At 50.4% G+C, this 20,242-nt stretch overlaps 1 protein-coding gene across 2 annotated transcripts in view; it reads right to left on the minus strand.

The window, feature by feature from the left end:
- The window catches only part of LOC147663157 (mannosyl-oligosaccharide 1,2-alpha-mannosidase IB), a 451,075-nt gene that overhangs the window by 154,242 nt on the left and 276,591 nt on the right, over positions 1–20,242 (minus strand). For both annotated transcript variants that reach the window (XM_086950629.1, XM_086950628.1), the window contains one exon: positions 19,072–19,166. In XM_086950629.1, coding sequence (XP_086806755.1) covers positions 19,072–19,166 — 95 coding nt within the window. The remainder of the gene's footprint in view (positions 1–19,071; positions 19,167–20,242) is intronic.

The raw sequence follows: 20,242 nt of genomic DNA on the forward strand, positions 1-20,242 counted from the left end.
AGAAAAACAGCCAAAGGCAAATATCACCTGCTCAGTAATTAAAGCCACCTGGATGTGAACAACATGTTCACATGGCACAGTGCCCACATGGCACTGCACGGAAGGGCGGTGCCTGCTGCCAGTCTAACTGCGGCACAACCAGCCACAGAGCCAGTGGCAGCTGGTGCTTCCCAATGGGTGGTGTTTACATCACTCCACAGCTGTTGTCCTGCCAGGAGACGACTGCAAGCAGCAACCGACACAAGATGCAAGCAGAGCAAGGAGAAATCACTCATCTCTTTAGACAGCAAAGCCAGCCTTGCTGAGCAACTCAGGAAGTACGAAGCAGTGGCTCACACACCTCAGTAACAACAATTCCTGCTTATCTTTAGATACTGCAACTTGCCTCTGTGAGATCAGATCAACACTTCGTGCAACTCAAGAAGTATCACTCAACACAAACACACAACAGGCACTTCCAACACCCACTGTGTACTGGACCTTGACTCCCAACACTTAACTACGCACTAGACTATGTCTTAAAACACTTACTGCGCACTGAACGGTGCCTTTCAACACTTACTACACACTGGACGGTGCCTTGCAACACTTACTACGCACTGGACAGTGCCTTCCAACACTTACTACAGGCTGGACGGTGCCTTCCAACACTTACTACAGGCTGGACGGTGCCTTCCAACACTTACTACACTCGACAGTGCCTTCCAACACTTTCTACAGGCTGGACGGTGCCTTCCAGCACTTACTACAGGCTGGACGGTGCCTTCCAGCACTTACTACAGGCTGGACGGTGCCTTCCAACACTTACTACACACTGGATGGTGCCTTCCAGCACTTACTACAGGCTGGACGGTGCCTTCTAACACTTACTACACGCTGGATATTGCCTTCCAACACTTACTGCGCACTGGACGGTGCCTTCCAACACTTACTACACACTGGACGGTGCCTTCCAACACTTACTACTCACTGGACGGTGCCTTCCAACACTTACTACAGGCTGGACGGTGCCTTGCAACACTTACTACACAGTGGACGGTGCCTTCCAACACTTACTACACACTGGACGGTGCCTTCCAGCACTTACTACAGGCTGGACGGTGCATTCCAACACTTACTACACGCTGGATATTGCCTTCCAACACTTACTGCGCACTGGACGGTGCCTTCCGACACTTACTACACACTGGACAGTGCCTTCCAACACTTACTACACACTGGACGGTGCCTTCCAACACATACTACTCACTGGACGGTGCCTTCCAACACTTTTTACAGGCTGGACAGTGCCTTGCAACACTTACTACACGCTGGACATTACCTTCCAACACTTACTGCGCACTGGACGGTGCCTTCCAACAGTTACTACACACTGGACGGTGCCTTCCAACACTTACTACATACTGGACGGTGCCTTCCAACACTTACTACACACTGGACGCTGCCTTCCAACACTTACTACTCACTGGACGGTGCCTTCCAACACTTACTACAGGCTGGACGGTGCCTTCCAACACTTACTACAGGCTGGACGGTGCCTTCCAACACTTACTACAGGCTGGACGGTGCCTTCCAGCACTTACTACAGGCTGGACGGTGCCTTCCAACACTTACTACACACTGGACAGTGCCTTCCAACACTTTCTACAGGCTGGACGGTGCCTTCCAGCACTTACTACAGGCTGGACGGTGCCTTCCAGCACTTACTACAGGCTGGACGGTGCCTTCCAACACTTACTACACACTGGATGGTGCCTTCCAGCACTTACTACAGGCTGGACGGTGCCTTCTAACACTTACTACACGCTGGATATTGCCTTCCAACACTTACTGCGCACTGGACGGTGCCTTCCAACACTTACTACACACTGGACGGTGCCTTCCAACACTTACTACTCACTGGACGGTGCCTTCCAACACTTACTACAGGCTGGACGGTGCCTTGCAACACTTACTACACAGTGGACGGTGCCTTCCAACACTTACTACACACTGGACGGTGCCTTCCAACACATACTACTCACTGGACGGTGCCTTCCAACACTTTTTACAGGCTGGACAGTGCCTTGCAACACTTACTACACGCTGGACATTACCTTCCAACACTTACTGCGCACTGGACGGTGCCTTCCAACAGTTACTACACACTGGACGGTGCCTTCCAACACTTACTACACACTGGACGGTGCCTTCCAACACTTACTACAGGCTGGACGGTGCCTTCCAACACTTACTACCCGCTGGACATTGCCTTCCAACACTTACTGCGCACTGGACGGTGCCTTCCAACCTTTACTGCGCACTGGACGGTGCCTTCTAGCACTTACTACACACTGGACGGTGCCTTCCAACACTTACTACACACTGGACGGTGCCTTCCAACACTTACTACACACTGGACGGTGCCTTCCAACACTTACTACACACTGGGCGGTGCCTTCCAACACTTACTAAAGGCTGGACGGTGCCTTCCAACACTTACTACAGACTGGACGGTGCCTTCCAACACTTACTACACACTGGGCGGTGCCTTCCAACACTTACTACAGGATGGACGGTGCCTTCCAACACTTACTACACGCTGGATATTGCCTTCCAACACTTACTGCGCACTGGACGGTGCCTTCCAACACTTACTACAGACTGGACGGTGCCTTCCAACACTTACTACAGACTGGACGGTGCCTTCCAACACTTACAATACACTGTACGGTTCCTTCCAACACTTACTACAGGCTGTACGGTGCCTTACAGCACTTACTACACGCTGGACATTGCCTTCCACCACTTACTGCGCACTGGACGGTGCCTTCCAACACTTACTACACGCTGGACATTGCCTTCCACCACTTACTACACACTGGACGGTGCCTTCCAACACTTACTGCACGTTGGGCGGTGCCTTCCAACACTTACTACACGCTGGACATTGCCTTCCACCACTTACTGCGCACTGGACGGTGCCTTCCAACACTTACTACAGACTGGACGGTGCCTTGCAACACTTACTACACGCTGGACATTGTCTGCCAACACTTACTGCGCACTGGACGGTGCCTTCCAACACTTACTACACACTGGACGGTGCCTTCCAACACTTACTACGCACTGGACAGTGCCTTCCAACACTTACTACTCACTGGACGGTGCCTTCCAACACTTACTACAGGCTGGACGGTGCCTTCCAACACTTACTACAGGCTGGACGGTGCCTCCCAACACTTACTACAGGCTGGACGGTGCCTTCCAGCACTTACTACAGGCTGGACGGTGCCTTCCAACACTTACTACACACTGGACAGTGCCTTCCAACACTTTCTACAGGCTGGACGGTGCCTTCCAGCACTTACTACAGGCTGGACGGTGCCTTCCAGCACTTACTACAGGCTGGACGGTGCCTTCCAACACTTACTACACACTGGATGGTGCATTCCAGCACTTACTACAGGCTGGACGGTGCCTTCTAACACTTACTACACGCTGGATATTGCCTTCCAACACTTACTGCGCACTGGACGGTGCCTTCCAACACTTACTACACACTGGACGGTGCCTTCCAACACTTACTACACACTGGACGGTGCCTTCCAACACTTACTACTCACTGGACGGTGCCTTCCAACACTTACTACAGGCTGGACGGTGCCTTGCAACACTTACTACACAGTGGACGGTGCCTTCCAACACTTACTACACACTGGACGGTGCCTTCCAACACATACTACTCACTGGACGGTGCCTTCCAACACTTTTTACAGGCTGGATAGTGCCTTGCAACACTTACTACACGCTGGACATTACCTTCCAACACTTACTGCGCACTGGACGGTGCCTTCCAACAGTTACTACACACTGGACGGTGCCTTCCAACACTTACTACACATTGGACGGTGCCTTCCAACACTTACTACACACTGGACGCTGCCTTCCAACACTTACTACTCACTGGACGATGCCTTCCAACACTTACTACAGGCTGGACGGTGCCTTCCAACACTTACTACAGGCTGGACGGTGCCTTCCAACACTTACTACAGGCTGGACGGTGCCTTCCAGCACTTACTACAGGCTGGACGGTGCCTTCCAACACTTACTACACACTGGACAGTGCCTTCCAACACTTTCTACAGGCTGGACGGTGCCTTCCAGCACTTACTACAGGCTGGACGGTGCCTTCCAGCACTTACTACAGGCTGGACGGTGCCTTCCAACACTTACTACACACTGGATGGTGCCTTCCAGCACTTACTACAGGCTGGACGGTGCCTTCTAACACTTACTACACGCTAGATATTGCCTTCCAACACTTACTGCGCACTGGACGGTGCCTTCCAACACTTACTACACACTGGACGGTGCCTTCCAACACTTACTACACACTGGGCGGTGCCTTCCAACACTTACAACAGGCTGGACGGTGCCTTCCAACACTTACTACACACTGGACGGTGCCTTCCAACACTCACTACACACTGGACGGTGCCTTCCAACACTTACTACACACTGGACGGTGCCTTCCAACACTTACTACACACTGGGCGGTGCCTTCCAACACTTACTAAAGGCTGGACGGTGCCTTCCAACACTTACTAAAGACTGGACGGTGCCTTCCAACACTTACTACACACTGGACGGTGCCTTCCAACACTTACTACACACTGGACGGTGCCTTCCAACACTTACTACACACTGGGCGGTGCCTTCCAACACTTACTAAAGGCTGGACGGTGCCTTCCAACACTTACTACAGACTGGACGGTGCCTTCCAACACTTACTACACACTGGGCGGTGCCTTCCAACACTTACTAAAGGCTGGACGGTGCCTTCCAACACTTACTACAGACTGGACGGTGCCTTCCAACACTTACTACAGGCTGGACGGTGCCTTCCAACACTTACTACACACTGGACGGTGCCTTCCAACACTTACTACACACTGGACGGTGCCTTCCAACACTTACTACACACTGGGCGGTGCCTTCCAACACTTACTAAAGGCTGGACGGTGCCTTCCAACACTTACTAAAGACTGGACGGTGCCTTCCAACACTTACTACACACTGGACGGTGCCTTCCAACACTTACTACACACTGGACGGTGCCTTCCAGCACTTACTACAGGCTGGACGGTGCCTTCCAACACTTACTAAAGGCTGGACGGTGCCTTCCAACACTTACTACACGCTGGATATTGCCTTCCAACACTTACTGCGCACTGGACGGTGCCTTCCAACACTTACTACAGACTGGACGGTGCCTTCCAACACTTACTACAGACTGGACGGTGCCTTCCAACACTTACTACAGACTGGACGGTGCCTTCCAACACTTACTACACACTGGGCGGTGCCTTCCAACACTTACTAAAGGCTGGACGGTGCCTTCCAACACTTACTACAGACTGGACGGTGCCTTCCAACACTTACTACACGCTGGATATTGCCTTCCAACACTTACTGTGCACTGGACGGTGCCTTCCAACACTTACTACAGACTGGACGGTGCCTTCCAACACTTACTACAGACTGGACGGTGCCTTCCAACACTTACAATACACTGTACGGTTCCTTCCAACACTTACTACAGGCTGTACGGTGCCTTACAGCACTTACTACACGCTGGACATTGCCTTCCACCACTTACTGCGCACTGGACGGTGCCTTCCAACACTTACTACACGCTGGACATTGCCTTCCACCACTTACTGCGCACTGGACGGTGCCTTCCAACACTTACTACAGACTGGACGGTGCCTTGCAACACTTACTACACGCTGGACATTGTCTGCCAACACTTACTGCGCACTGGACGGTGCCTTCCAACACTTACTACACACTGGACGGTGCCTTCCAACACTTACTACGCACTGGACAGTGCCTTCCAACACTTACTACACACTGGACGGTGCCTTTCAACACTTACTACACACTGGACGGTGCCTTCCAACACTTACTACACACTGGATGGTGCCTTCCAACACTTACAACAGGCTGGACGGTGCCTTCCAACACTTACTACACACTGGACGCTGCCTTCCAACACTTACTACTCACTGGACGGTGCCTTCCAACACTTACTACAGGCTGGACGGTGCCTTCCAACACTTACTACAGGCTGGACGGTGCCTTCCAACACTTACTACAGGCTGGACGGTGCCTTCCAGCACTTACTACAGGCTGGACGGTGCCTTCCAACACTTACTACACACTGGACAGTGCCTTCCAACACTTTCTACAGGCTGGACGGTGCCTTCCAGCACTTACTGCAGGCTGGACGGTGCCTTCCAGCACTTACTACAGGCTGGACGGTGCCTTCCAACACTTACTACACACTGGATGGTGCCTTCCAGCACTTACTACAGGCTGGACGGTGCCTTCTAACACTTACTACACGCTGGATATTGCCTTCCAACACTTACTGCGCACTGGACGGTGCCTTCCAACACTTACTACACACTGGACGGTGCCTTGCAATACTTACTACACACTGGACGGTGCCTTCCAACACTTACTACTCACTGGACGGTGCCTTCCAACACTTACTACAGGCTGGACGGTGCCTTGCAACACTTACTACACAGTGGACGGTGCATTCCAACACTTACTACACACTGGACGGTGCCTTCCAGCACTTACTACAGGCTGGACGGTGCATTCCAACACTTACTACACGCTGGATATTGCCTTCCAACACTTACTGCGCACTGGACGTTGCCTTCCGACACTTACTACACACTGGACAGTGCCTTCCAACACTTACTACACACTGGACGGTGCCTTCCAACACATACTACTCACTGGACGGTGCCTTCCAACACTTTTTACAGGCTGGACAGTGCCTTGCAACACTTACTACACGCTGGACATTACCTTCCAACACTTACTGCGCACTGGACGGTGCCTTCCAACACTTACTACAGACTGGACGGTGCCTTCCAACACTTACTACACACTGGGCGGTGCCTTCCAACACTTACTAAAGGCTGGACGGTGCCTTCCAACACTTACTACAGACTGGACGGTGCCTTCCAACACTTACTACACGCTGGATATTGCCTTCCAACACTTACTGTGCACTGGACGGTGCCTTCCAACACTTACTACAGACTGGACGGTGCCTTCCAACACTTACTACACACTGGACGCTGCCTTCCAACACTTACTACTCACTGGACGGTGCCTTCCAACACTTACTACAGGCTGGACGGTGCCTTCCAACACTTACTACAGGCTGGACGGTGCCTTCCAACACTTACTACAGGCTGGACGGTGCCTTCCAGCACTTACTACAGGCTGGACGGTGCCTTCCAACACTTACTACACACTGGACAGTGCCTTCCAACACTTTCTACAGGCTGGACGGTGCCTTCCAGCACTTACTACAGGCTGGACGGTGCCTTCCAGCACTTACTACAGGCTGGACGGTGCCTTCCAACACTTACTACACACTGGATGGTGCCTTCCAGCACTTACTACAGGCTGGACGGTGCCTTCTAACACTTACTACACGCTGGATATTGCCTTCCAACACTTACTGCGCACTGGACGGTGCCTTCCAACACTTACTACACACTGGACGGTGCCTTCCAACACTTACTGCGCACTGGACGGTGCCTTCCAACACTTACTACACACTGGACGGTGCCTTCCAACACTTACTACACACTGGACTGTGCCTTCCAACACTTACTACTCACTGGACGGTGCCTTCCAACACTTACTACAGGCTGGACGGTGCCTTGCAACACTTACTACACAGTGGACGGTGCCTTCCAACACTTACTACACACTGGACGGTGCCTTCCAGCACTTACTACAGGCTGGACGGTGCATTCCAACACTTACTACACGCTGGATATTGCCTTCCAACACTTACTGCGCACTGGACGGTGCCTTCCGACACTTACTACACACTGGACAGTGCCTTCCAACACTTACTACACACTGGACGGTGCCTTCCAACACATACTACTCACTGGACGGTGCCTTCCAACACTTTTTACAGGCTGGACAGTGCCTTGCAACACTTACTACACGCTAGACATTACCTTCCAACACTTACTGCGCACTGGACGGTGCCTTCCAACCTTTACTGCGCACTGGACGGTGCCTTCCAACACTTACTACACGCTGGATATTGCCTTCCAACCTTTACTGCGCACTGGACGGTGCCTTCCAACACTTACTTCACACTGGGCGGTGCCTTCCAACACTTACAACAGGCTGGACGGTGCCTTCCAACACTTACTACACACTGGACGGTGCCTTCCAACACTTACTACACACTGGACGGTGCCTTCCAACACTTACTACACACTGGGCGGTGCCTTCCAACACTTACTAAAGGCTGGACGGTGCCTTCCAACACTTACTACAGACTGGACGGTGCCTTCCAACACTTACTACACACTGGGCGGTGCCTTCCAACACTTACTACAGGCTGGACGGTGCCTTCCAACACTTACTACACGCTGGATATTGCCTTCCAACACTTACTGCGCACTGGACGGTGCCTTCCAACACTTACTACAGACTGGAGGGTGCCTTCCAACACTTACTACAGACTGGACGGTGCCTTCCAACACTTACAATACACTGTACGGTTCCTTCCAACACTTACTACAGGCTGTACGGTGCCTTACAGCACTTACTACACGCTGGACATTGCCTTCCACCACTTACTGCGCACTGGACGGTGCCTTCCAACACTTACTACACGCTGGACATTGCCTTCCACCACTTACTGCGCACTGGACGGTGCTTTGCAACACTTACTACACGCTGGACATTGTCTGCCAACACTTACTGCGCACTGGACGGTGCCTTCCAACACTTACTACACACTGGACAGTGCCTTCCAACACTTACTACAGGGTGGACGGTGCCTTCCAACACTTGCTACACGCTGGACATTGCCTTCCAACAATTACTGCGCACTGGACGGTGCCTTCCAACACTTACTACACACTGGATGGTGGCTTCCAACACTTACTACAGACTGGACGGTGCCTTCGAAACACTTACTACACGCTGGATATTGCCTTCCAACACTTACTGCGCACTGGATGGTGCCTTCCAACACTTACTACAGGCTGGACGGTGCCTTCCAGCACTTACTACAGACTGGACGGTGCCTTCCAACACTTACTACACACTGGACGGTGCCTTGCAACACTTACTACACACTGGACGGTAACTTCCAACACTTACTGCGCACTGAACGGTGCCTTTCAACACTTACTACACACTGGACGGTGCCTTTCAACACTTACTACACACTGGACGGTGCCTTCCAGCACTTACTACACACTGGACGGTGCCTTCCAACACTTACTACAGGCTGGACGGTGCCTTCTAACACTTACTACACACTGGACGGTGCCTTCCAACACTTACTACTCACTGGACGGTGCCTTCCAACACTTACTACAGGCTGGACGGTGCCTTGCAACACTTACTACACAGTGGATGGTGCCTTCCAACACTTACCACAGGCTGGACGGTGCCTTCCAACACTTACTACACACTGGACGGTGCCTTCCAACACTTACTACACACTGGACAGTGCCTTCCAACACTTTCTACAGGCTGGACGGTGCCTTCCAGCACTTACTACAGGCTGGACGGTGCCTTCCAACACTTACTACACACTGTATGGTGCCTTCCAGCACTTACTACAGGCTGGACGGTGCCTTCCAACACTTACTACACGCTGGATATTGCCTTCCAACACTTACTGCGCACTGGACGGTGCCTTCGAACACTTACTACACACTGGACGGTGCCTTCCAACACTTACTACACACTGGACGGTGCCTTCCAACACTTACTACTCACTGGACGGTGCCTTCCAACACTTACTACAGGCTGGACGGTGCCTTGCAACACTTACTACACAGTGGATGGTGCCTTCCAACACTTACTACAGCCTGGACGGTGCCTTCCAACACTTACTACACGCTGGACATTGTCTTCCAACACTTACTGCGCACTGGACGGTGCCTTCCAAGACTTACTACACACTGGACGGTACCTTCCAACACTTACTACTCACTGGACGGTGCCTTCCAACACTTACTACAGGCTGGATGGTGCCTTGTAACACTTACTACCCGCTGGACATTGCCTTCCAACAATTACTGCGCACTGGACGGTGCCTTCCAACACTTACTACACACTGGACGGTGCCTTCCAACACTTACTACAGGCTGGACGGTGCCTTCCAACACTTACTACCCGCTGGACATTGCCTTCCAACACTTACTGCGCACTGGACGGTGCCTTTCAACCATTACTGCGCACTGGACGGTGCCTTCCAGCACTTACTACACAGTGGACGGTGCCTTCCAACACTTACTACACACTGGACGGTGCCTTCCAGCACTTACTACAGGCTGGACGGTGCCTTCCAACACTTACTACACTCTGGATATTGCCTTCCAACACTTACTGCGCACTGGACAGTGCCTTCCAACACTTACTACACACTGGACAGTGCCTTCCAACACTTACTACACACTGGACGGTGCCTTCCAACACTTACTACTCACTGGACGTTGCCTTCCAACACTTTTTACAGGCTGGACAGTGCCTTGCAACACTTACTACACGCTGGACATTACCTTCCAACACTTACTGCGCACTGGACGGTGCCTTCCAACACTTACTACACACTGGACGGTGCCTTCCAACACTTACTACAGGCTGGACGGTGCCTTCCAACACTTACTACAGGCTGGACGGTGCCTTCCAACACTTACTACCCGCTGGACATTGCCTTCCAACACTTACTGCGCACTGGACGGTGCCTTCCAACCTTTACTGCGCACTGGACGGTGCCTTCTAGCACTTACTACACACTGGACGGTGCCTTCCAACACTTACTACACACTGGACGGTGCCTTCCAACACTTACTACACACTGGACGGTGCCTTCCAACACTTACTACACACTGGGCGGTGCCTTCCAACACTTACAACAGGCTGGACGGTGCCTTCCAACACTTACCACACACTGGACGGTGCCTTCCAACACTTACTACACACTGGACGGTGCCTTCCATCACTTACTACACACTGGACGGTGCCTTCCAACACTTACTACTCACTGGGCGGTGCCTTCCAACACTTACTAAAGGCTGGACGGTGCCTTCCAACACTTACTACAGACTGGACGGTGCCTTCCAACACTTACTACACACTGGGCGGTGCCTTCCAACACTTACTACAGGCTGGACGGTGCCTTCCAACACTTACTACACGCTGGATATTGCCTTCCAACACTTACTGCGCACTGGACGGTGCCTTCCAACACTTACTACAGACTGGACGGTGCCTTCCAACACTTACTACAGACTGGACGGTGCCTTCCAACACTTACAATACACTGTACGGTGCCTTCCAACACTTACTACAGGCTGTACGGTGCCTTACAGCACTTACTACACGCTGGACATTGTCTGCCATCACTTACTGCGCACTGGACGGTGCCTTCCAACACTTACTACACACTGGACGGTGCCTTCCAACACTTACTACAGGCTGGACGGTGCCTTCCAACACTTACTACCCGCTGGACATTGCCTTCCAACACTTACTGCGCACTGGACGGTGCCTTTCAACCTTTACTGCGCACTGGACGGTGCCTTCCAGCACTTACTACACAGTGGACGGTGCCTTCCAACACTTACTACACACTGGACGGTGCCTTCCAGCACTTACTACAGGCTGGACGGTGCCTTCCAACACTTACTACACTCTGGATATTGCCTTCCAACACTTACTACACACTGGACAGTGCCTTCCAACACTTACTACACACTGGACGGTGCCTTCCAACACTTACTACTCACTGGACGTTGCCTTCCAACACTTTTTACAGGCTGGACAGTGCCTTGCAACACTTACTACACGCTGGACATTACCTTCCAACACTTACTGCGCACTGGACGGTGCCTTCCAACACTTACTACACACTGGACGGTGCCTTCCAACACTTACTACAGGCTGGACGGTGCCTTCCAACACTTACTACAGGCTGGACGGTGCCTTCCAACACTTACTACCCGCTGGACATTGCCTTCCAACACTTACTGCGCACTGGACGGTGCCTTCCAACCTTTACTGCGCACTGGACGGTGCCTTCTAGCACTTACTACACACTGGACGGTGCCTTCCAACACTTACTACACACTGGACGGTGCCTTCCAACACTTACTACACACTGGGCGGTGCCTTCCAACACTTACAACAGGCTGGACGGTGCCTTCCAACACTTACTACACACTGGACGGTGCCTTCCAACACTTACTACACACTGGACGGTGCCTTCCATCACTTACTACACACTGGACGGTGCCTTCCAACACTTACTACACACTGGGCGGTGCCTTCCAACACTTACTAAAGGCTGGACGGTGCCTTCCAACACTTACTACAGACTGGACGGTGCCTTCCAACACTTACTACACACTGGGCGGTGCCTTCCAACACTTACTACAGGCTGGACGGTGCCTTGCAACACTTACTACACGCTGGACATTGTCTGCCATCACTTACTGCGCACTGGACGGTGCCTTCCAACACTTACTACACACTGGACGGTGCCTTCCAACACTTACTACACACTGGACGGTGCCTTCCATCACTTACTACACACTGGACGGTGCCTTCCAACACTTACTGCGCACTGGACGGTGCCTTCCAACACTTACTACAGACTGGACGGTGCCTTCCAACACTTACTACAGACTGGACGGTGCCTTCCAACACTTACAATACACTGTACGGTTCCTTCCAACACTTACTGCGCACTGGACGGTACCTTCCAACACTTACTACAGGCTGGACGGTGCCTTCCAACACTTACTACAGACTGGACGGTGCCTTCCAACACTTACTGCGCACTGGACGGTACCTTCCAACACTTACTACAGGCTGGACGGTGCCTTGCAACACTTACTACATGCTGGACATTGTCTGCCATCACTTACTGCGCACTGGACGGTGCCTTCCAACACTTACTACACACTGGACGGTGCCTTCCAACACTTGCTACACGCTGGACGGTGCCTTCCAACACTTACTACACACTGGTTGGTGGCTTCCAACACTTACTACAGACTGGACGGTGCCTTGCAACACTTACTACACGCTGGATATTGCCTTCCAACACTTACTGCGCACTGGATGGTGCCTTCCAACACTTACTACAGGCTGGACGGTGCCTTCCAGCACTTACTACAGACTGGACGGTGCCTTCCAACACTTACTACACACTGGACGGTGCCTTGCAACACTTACTACACACTGGACGGTGACTTCCAACACTTACTGCGCACTGAACGGTGCCTTTCAACACTTACTACACACTGGACGGTGCCTTCCAGCACTTACTACACACTGGATGGTGCCTTTCAACACTTACGACAGGCTGGACGGTGCCTTCCAACACTTACTACACACTGGACGGTGCCTTCCAACACTTACTACACACTGGACAGTGCCTTCCAACACTTTCTACAGGCTGGACGGTGCCTTCCAGCACTTACTACAGGCTGGACGGTGCCTTCCAGCACTTACTACAGGCTGGACGGTGCCTTCCAACACTTACTACACACTGGATGGTGCCTTCCAGCACTTACCACAGGCTGGACGGTGCCTTCCAACACTTACTACACGCTGGATATTGCCTTCCAATGCTTACTGCGCACTGGACGGTGCCTTCCAACACTTACTACACACTGGACGGTGCCTTCCAACACTTACTACACACTGGACGCTGCCTTCCAACACTTACTACACACTGGACGGTGCCTTCCAACACTTACTACTCACTGGACGGTGCTTTCCAACACTTACTACAGGCTGGACGGTGCCTTGCAACACTTTCTACACAGTGGATGGTGCCTTCCAACACTTACTACAGCCTGGACGGTGCCTTCCAACACTTACTACACGCTGGATATTGCCTTCCAACGCTTACTGCGCACTGGACGGTGCCTTCCAACACTTACTACACACTGGACGGTGCCTTCCAACACTTACTACACACTGGACGGTGCCTTCCAACACTTACTACACACTGGACGGTGCCTTCCAACACTTACTACACACTGGACGGTGCCTTCCAACACTTACTACTCACTGGACGGTGCTTTCCAACACTTACTACAGGCTGGACGGTGCCTTGCAACACTTTCTACACAGTGGATGGTGCCTTCCAACACTTACTACAGCCTGGACGGTGCCTTCCAACACTTACTACACGCTGGACATTGCCTTCCAACACTTACTGCGCACTGGACGGTGCCTTCCAAGACTTACTACACACTGGACAGTGCCTTCCAACACTTACTACTCACTGGACGGTGCCTTCCAACACTTACTACAGGCTGGACGGTGCCTTCCAACACTTACTACCCGCTGGACATTGCCTTCCAACACTTACTGCGCACTGGACGGTGCCTTCCAACACTTACTACACACTGGACAGTGCCTTCTAACACTTACTACAGGCTGGACGGTGCCTTCCAACACTTACTACACACTGGACGGTGCCTTCCAACACTTACTACAGGCTGGACGGTGCCTTCCAACACTTACTACACACTGGACGGTGCCTTCCAACACTTACTACAGGCTGGACGGTGCCTTCCAACACTTACTACACACTGGACGGTGCCTTCCAACACTTACTACTCACTGGACGGTGCCTTCCAACACTTTTTACAGGCTGGACAGTGCCTTGCAACACTTACTACACGCTGGGCATTACCTTCCAACACTTACTGCGCACTGGACGGTGCCTTCCAACACTTACTACACACTGGACGGTGCCTTCCAACACTTACTACAGGCTGGACGGTGCCTTCCAACACTTACTACAGGCTGGACGGTGCCTTCCAACACTTACTACACACTGGACGGTGCCTCCCAACACTTACTACTCACTGGACGGTGCCTTCCAACACTTACTACAGACTGGACGGTGGACATTGCTCTCAAGCATTATACAAACTGCAACACGACAGATGTAATCTATTGCATTCTGTGTCCCTGCCAGATGATATATATAGGGCAAATTCAACAAAAAGTCAAATCGAGAATTTTACAGCACTGTAGTCGAATCAGATCTGAAACGGTGGGTGCCCCCCTGGTTGATCATTTCAAGTCACTCAGACATACACCTGAAGATCTAAAATGGACTGTCCTAGAGAAAGTCAATCTCGGACCAAGAGGGGGCAATCTTTGCTCCCTATTGAACTTGCGAGAAATGAAATGGATAACACATTTCAATTCTATTAATGAAGGACTGAATGAAGTAGACAGTAGTTTCGTACAGATGGCAACCATCTAATACATAGGGTTGCTTTCTGGAAGGTCTAACCATGTAATTCTCACATATATTTTTCCATTCTTCATATAATAATTACACTTCCAACCTCTGTATGCACCACTATAACACCGTATCAGGCAGTTACGTGGTTGCGTATAAGAAGTAGTACATTAAGAAGATCTCCCTCTAGATCAGTATAGGGAAGAACACATTGTCTGTTCATGTAAACGTTTTGATTGGAGTAGAAATGTACAAATATATAAAGTATAAGATATACTGTATATTGCATTCTAGACCACCTTAATACCAATTGTGTTGGCAATTACGTGGTCGCGCATTAGACATAACGATGCACTCGGAATGTAAGTAATGTATACAGATTGTAACCGCATGTCCATGAAACTAATGCCTTTACCTTGGCCTGGGGTAGGAATGATATCTTCTAATCATATACATAAGCGGAGTTGTTTGGATCAAGTAAATACCAATACTGGTCTCTAATAAGATAACAAGTCTAATCTTAGGTTATAATGCAGGAATCTATCTATCACCATTCATAATGCTGAACTGTTTGGATCAAGTAAATACCAATACTAGTTTCTAATAAGACTATCTATCACCATTCATAATACTGAACAGGATAGACTTATAGCTAGTATCCAAGGGAATAGGTGGTTAAAACTGTGTGGCCCCCACCATCCAGAATCCAAGATTCCCGTTGGGATTAATATTAGTAATTACGGTTATCGCACCATACCAGTCAGAATCTATGATTCCCGTTAGGACCAATATTAATAATTACAGTTATCACACCACCCAGATCAGCCTCAATTACGTGCAACCTTATTTAGACAACTAAGGTTAGCTCTGGACCCCACCGTTTCATTCTAATAAATATGTAAATATAGTACGTTATTTTTCCCAGAAATAACATCGTACTTTTAGTATGACCACGGGTGTATGTTTTAATTTCTTTCGGGTCTACAGTTTACGTGTCCTAGCAACCACGTCAAACGGTGGAGGCTGGCAACCAAGTTAAACCTTTATCAGCCTGAATTACGTACAACCATATTTAGACAACTAAGGTTAGCTCTTGACCCCACTGATTCATTCTAATAAATATGTCAATATAGTACGTTATTTTTTTCCCAGAAAGAACATCGTACTTTCAGTATGACCACGGGCGAATGTTTATTTTTCTTCGGGTCTACAGTTACTAGAACGTCACGCGTCCTATCAACCGCGTCCAACAGTGGAGGCTGGCAACCATGTTAAACCTCGGAGGCCTTCCTCTATTTCTCATATGATCACGTGATGCAGAAGTGATTTTACCCTGCTAGCAACGCAAATTCCACACTTCCGACAACCACGGAGGGTGTGTAGGATGCCGGGGACGAGGATGCCTGACCCGTCAACCTAGGTAAGAGGGCCCCTTGCCATGTACCCCACTACCCAGCCTTTTGAGCAATTCTGCATATCGAGCCTGACAGATACCTTTTGATTCTTTACAGCGACCGAGTTGGCAAGTTAGTAGGACCCGTGACTAGATCGGTACGCCACGAATTACACAGGTACGAGCGGGCGCCAACAGCAATGCTGGACGCGGCCTTATTTAACTATAATTAAATACGTTATCCTACCGCAAATGTACATTATCTCTCTCTAGATTGTTTGCTATACGACAAGCTACATCCAAAGAACCGAATTAATTGAACGGGATCCACACACCAATGAATGTCCGGTTACTTCATTTAGGACATTCCTAAGTAGTACTCAGGTAAATCGCGAGCATGTATTGTGATCATTCACTGAGCGTACCCGCATGTCAGCAGGCTTCTAAATCTTCCGTTACTCATCCCCTTGGGAATGTGTATGCCTATGCAGTAAACCGTCCCAATGAAAGACATTACCTCATGGAAATGCTCATGATCGCTCCGACGACATTGTTGTGTTATGACAAGGTAATTCTCCTAGCTACTGGCGATTTCTAGTGATTTACTACACACCGACCGCTGTGATATCTAATTTAATCAGTTATCCATCTCCTTAGGATTGCGTGCGCACATGAAATATATATGTCAAATTGAAGAGCACTAACAGAATTTATACACATGGTAACCTTTTACCTCTCTGGCATTGTTTGGCATGTTTAATGTAAATATAGGTCAGTCTGATTGAGCCTCTTGCATCTGACAATATTGCCTTAAACGTAATAAGTAACCCCATCAGCAAGGCTCCCCATAGTCTTAGAGAATTCTCCTAGTGACGTACCTTTTATGAAGAAATGGTGTTGAGAGCAACCCTTATGACCCCTCAAATGTCTTTCAATCACCTGACATTTTGGAGATGCATGATCACCCTCAGTAAACTACTTAACTTCAGCTTCATGAGCACCCATAGACAGAAACTAGCCTGGCACTTTGACCCTGGTCCTTTTGGATCAAGTATAGGTTCTAGCAAGGTATGACGCCTGTTAATGTACCCCTGTGTACATTTTTTTCATTTATTGATAATTTAGTAACCGTTTTTAAATGTCCTTTCCCCTATAGGAACTGCCCACACCTCCCCTTTCACTGTCCTGAGGAAGACCCGCGGGGTAAGGAATATCATGCCAACTACGATGGTCGAAACGTCGACTATCAACTATTACACATAATCAGAGTGTGATTTCGGACACCTGTTATCTATGATGTCATACTAAATGCTATATTTAACTGTGGATTAATTCTGGCAAGGCTCCCTTGTGAAGCCATCATTAATTGTTTGAAGCAATTTACGATTGAATTGTCACTTCACCTACCCACACCCCTCCTGATTACTGCACTAATTTCCCCTTTCCCTGTACAGTGGGCACTGTTAAGATGTGAAAGATGTGAAGGAATTTTTACCTTATCATTTTGAAGTACTCATAATTGGTCAGGGACCACTCTCTCTATAGCAGGACATTGCCTTCCAACACTTACTGCGCACTGGACGGTGCCTTTCAACACTTACTACACACTGGACGGTGCCTTCCAACACTTACTACACACTGGACGGTGCCTTCCAACACTTACTACAGGCTGGGCGGTGCCTTCCAACACTTACTACAGGCTGGACGTGCCTTCCAGCGCTTACTATACACTGGACAGTGCCTTCCAACACTTACTGTGCACTGGACGGTGCCTTCCAACACTTACTACACACTGGACGGTGCCTTCCAACACTTACTACACACTGGACGGTGCCTTCCAACACTTACTACAGGCTGGACGGTGCCTTCCAGCACTTACTAGGGACTGGACGGTGCCTTCCAACACTTACTACACACTGGACGGTGCCTTCCAACACTTACTGCGCACTGGACGGTGCCTTCCAACACTTACTACAGACTGGACGGTGCCTTCCAACACTTACTACACACTGGACGGTGCCTTCCAACACTTACTACAGACTGGACAGTGCCTTCCAACACTTACTACACACTGGACGGTGCCTTCCAACACTTACTACGCACTGGACGGTGCCTTCCAACACTTACTACGCACTGGACAGTGCCTTCCATCACTTACTACACACTGGACGGTGCCTTCCAACACTTACTACACACTGGACGGTGCTTTCCAACACTTACAGCGCACTGGGTGGTGCCTTCCAACACTTACTGCACGTTGGGCGGTGCCAGTCAGTTTCTACCTTTTGAGAAACGGCGGGTGGTCCAACAGTGATGCGCGCAGGTCAGTGCACACACTTACCTCTTCAGGTTCACCATCGCCCAGGGGATGCCGGTCGGTGTGTTGAATGCTGGTAGGAGTTTTCCTGCAAGCTGCACCGCCTTATCCTTGAACACCTAAAGCCAAACAAAGAAGATCAACATTACTAGGGAGGCGGAGCAACGGGCCCCAAACATGTTCATGCAAATGAAGCAAAGGACAGTATACTAAAATCACTGAGGACAGACAGACATCCCCTGTGCCTTTTCCGTAGAGAAAGGCTGACCACACACAGACATCATTTCTGACACTGTGGAGGCAGTGCTATGACCCACGCTCGCCCTCGTGGGGGAAGGGCCGCTCTGGTGCCAGGCTTTGACCCCGCCCACTTCCCAATCTCTCACCACATGTTGGACATTGTAGCTTTAAGAAGCAGTACTAAGAGAAGGGCTTTGGCTTCGCCCACATGCTGCCACCTGGAGTACAGATTGTGATTGGTTAGAAGTCCTGTGCTTCCGCCTCCACAGCACTTTTTGCCTTGTGCGAAGGGTTATGCTGAATGCAGCAGGGGGGAGCTAGGTTTGATGACAAGCCAATGACCAGGGCTACAGGTCTGATTATGTCAGGTGCGATCGGCCAATGACCAGGGCTACAGGTCTGATTATGTCAGGTGCGATCGGCCAATGATCAGGGCTACAGGTCTGATTAGGTCAGGTGCGATTGGTCCAATCTGTTTATTATTAAAAGTTATGACAAAGGCTGTAGGTCTCGGGTATTTTTGTGAAAAAAGTGTGTACAGAAGGCGAGAGGCATTTAAGGGGGGGAGGGGGAGGTTGGTACAGTATGCCACAGCTGTAGAGGGGTCTTTGGTTACATGGAATCTCAAAGATTCCTGCAGCACGAGAGGGCTCTGGTGCTGGCTGCCCCCTCTGACAAACCATGAAGTTTAAGATGCATACACGGATAACCCTTATTCTGTGTGGTTGTGTATTGTTTTTCCAACTGAAATTGTGGATATATCTTTGATTTTATGCCTGAATGCCCAGTGACTGCTTGGGCCTCAGAGGGATGCAATGACAGGGCGGGCTGAAGGTGTCTCTAGCCCATCAGAGGTGTCTTATATTCAGGTCCCTAAATTACATTGACTTATCCTGTCAATCAACAATCTCTTGCAGCCTTGAGAAAGCACTGGTTCTACACAGGGCCAAACACG

Source organism: Lissotriton vulgaris, unplaced genomic scaffold (genome assembly GCF_964263255.1).
Source record: "Lissotriton vulgaris unplaced genomic scaffold, aLisVul1.2 SCAFFOLD_542, whole genome shotgun sequence".
NCBI lineage: Eukaryota > Metazoa > Chordata > Amphibia > Caudata > Salamandridae > Lissotriton > Lissotriton vulgaris.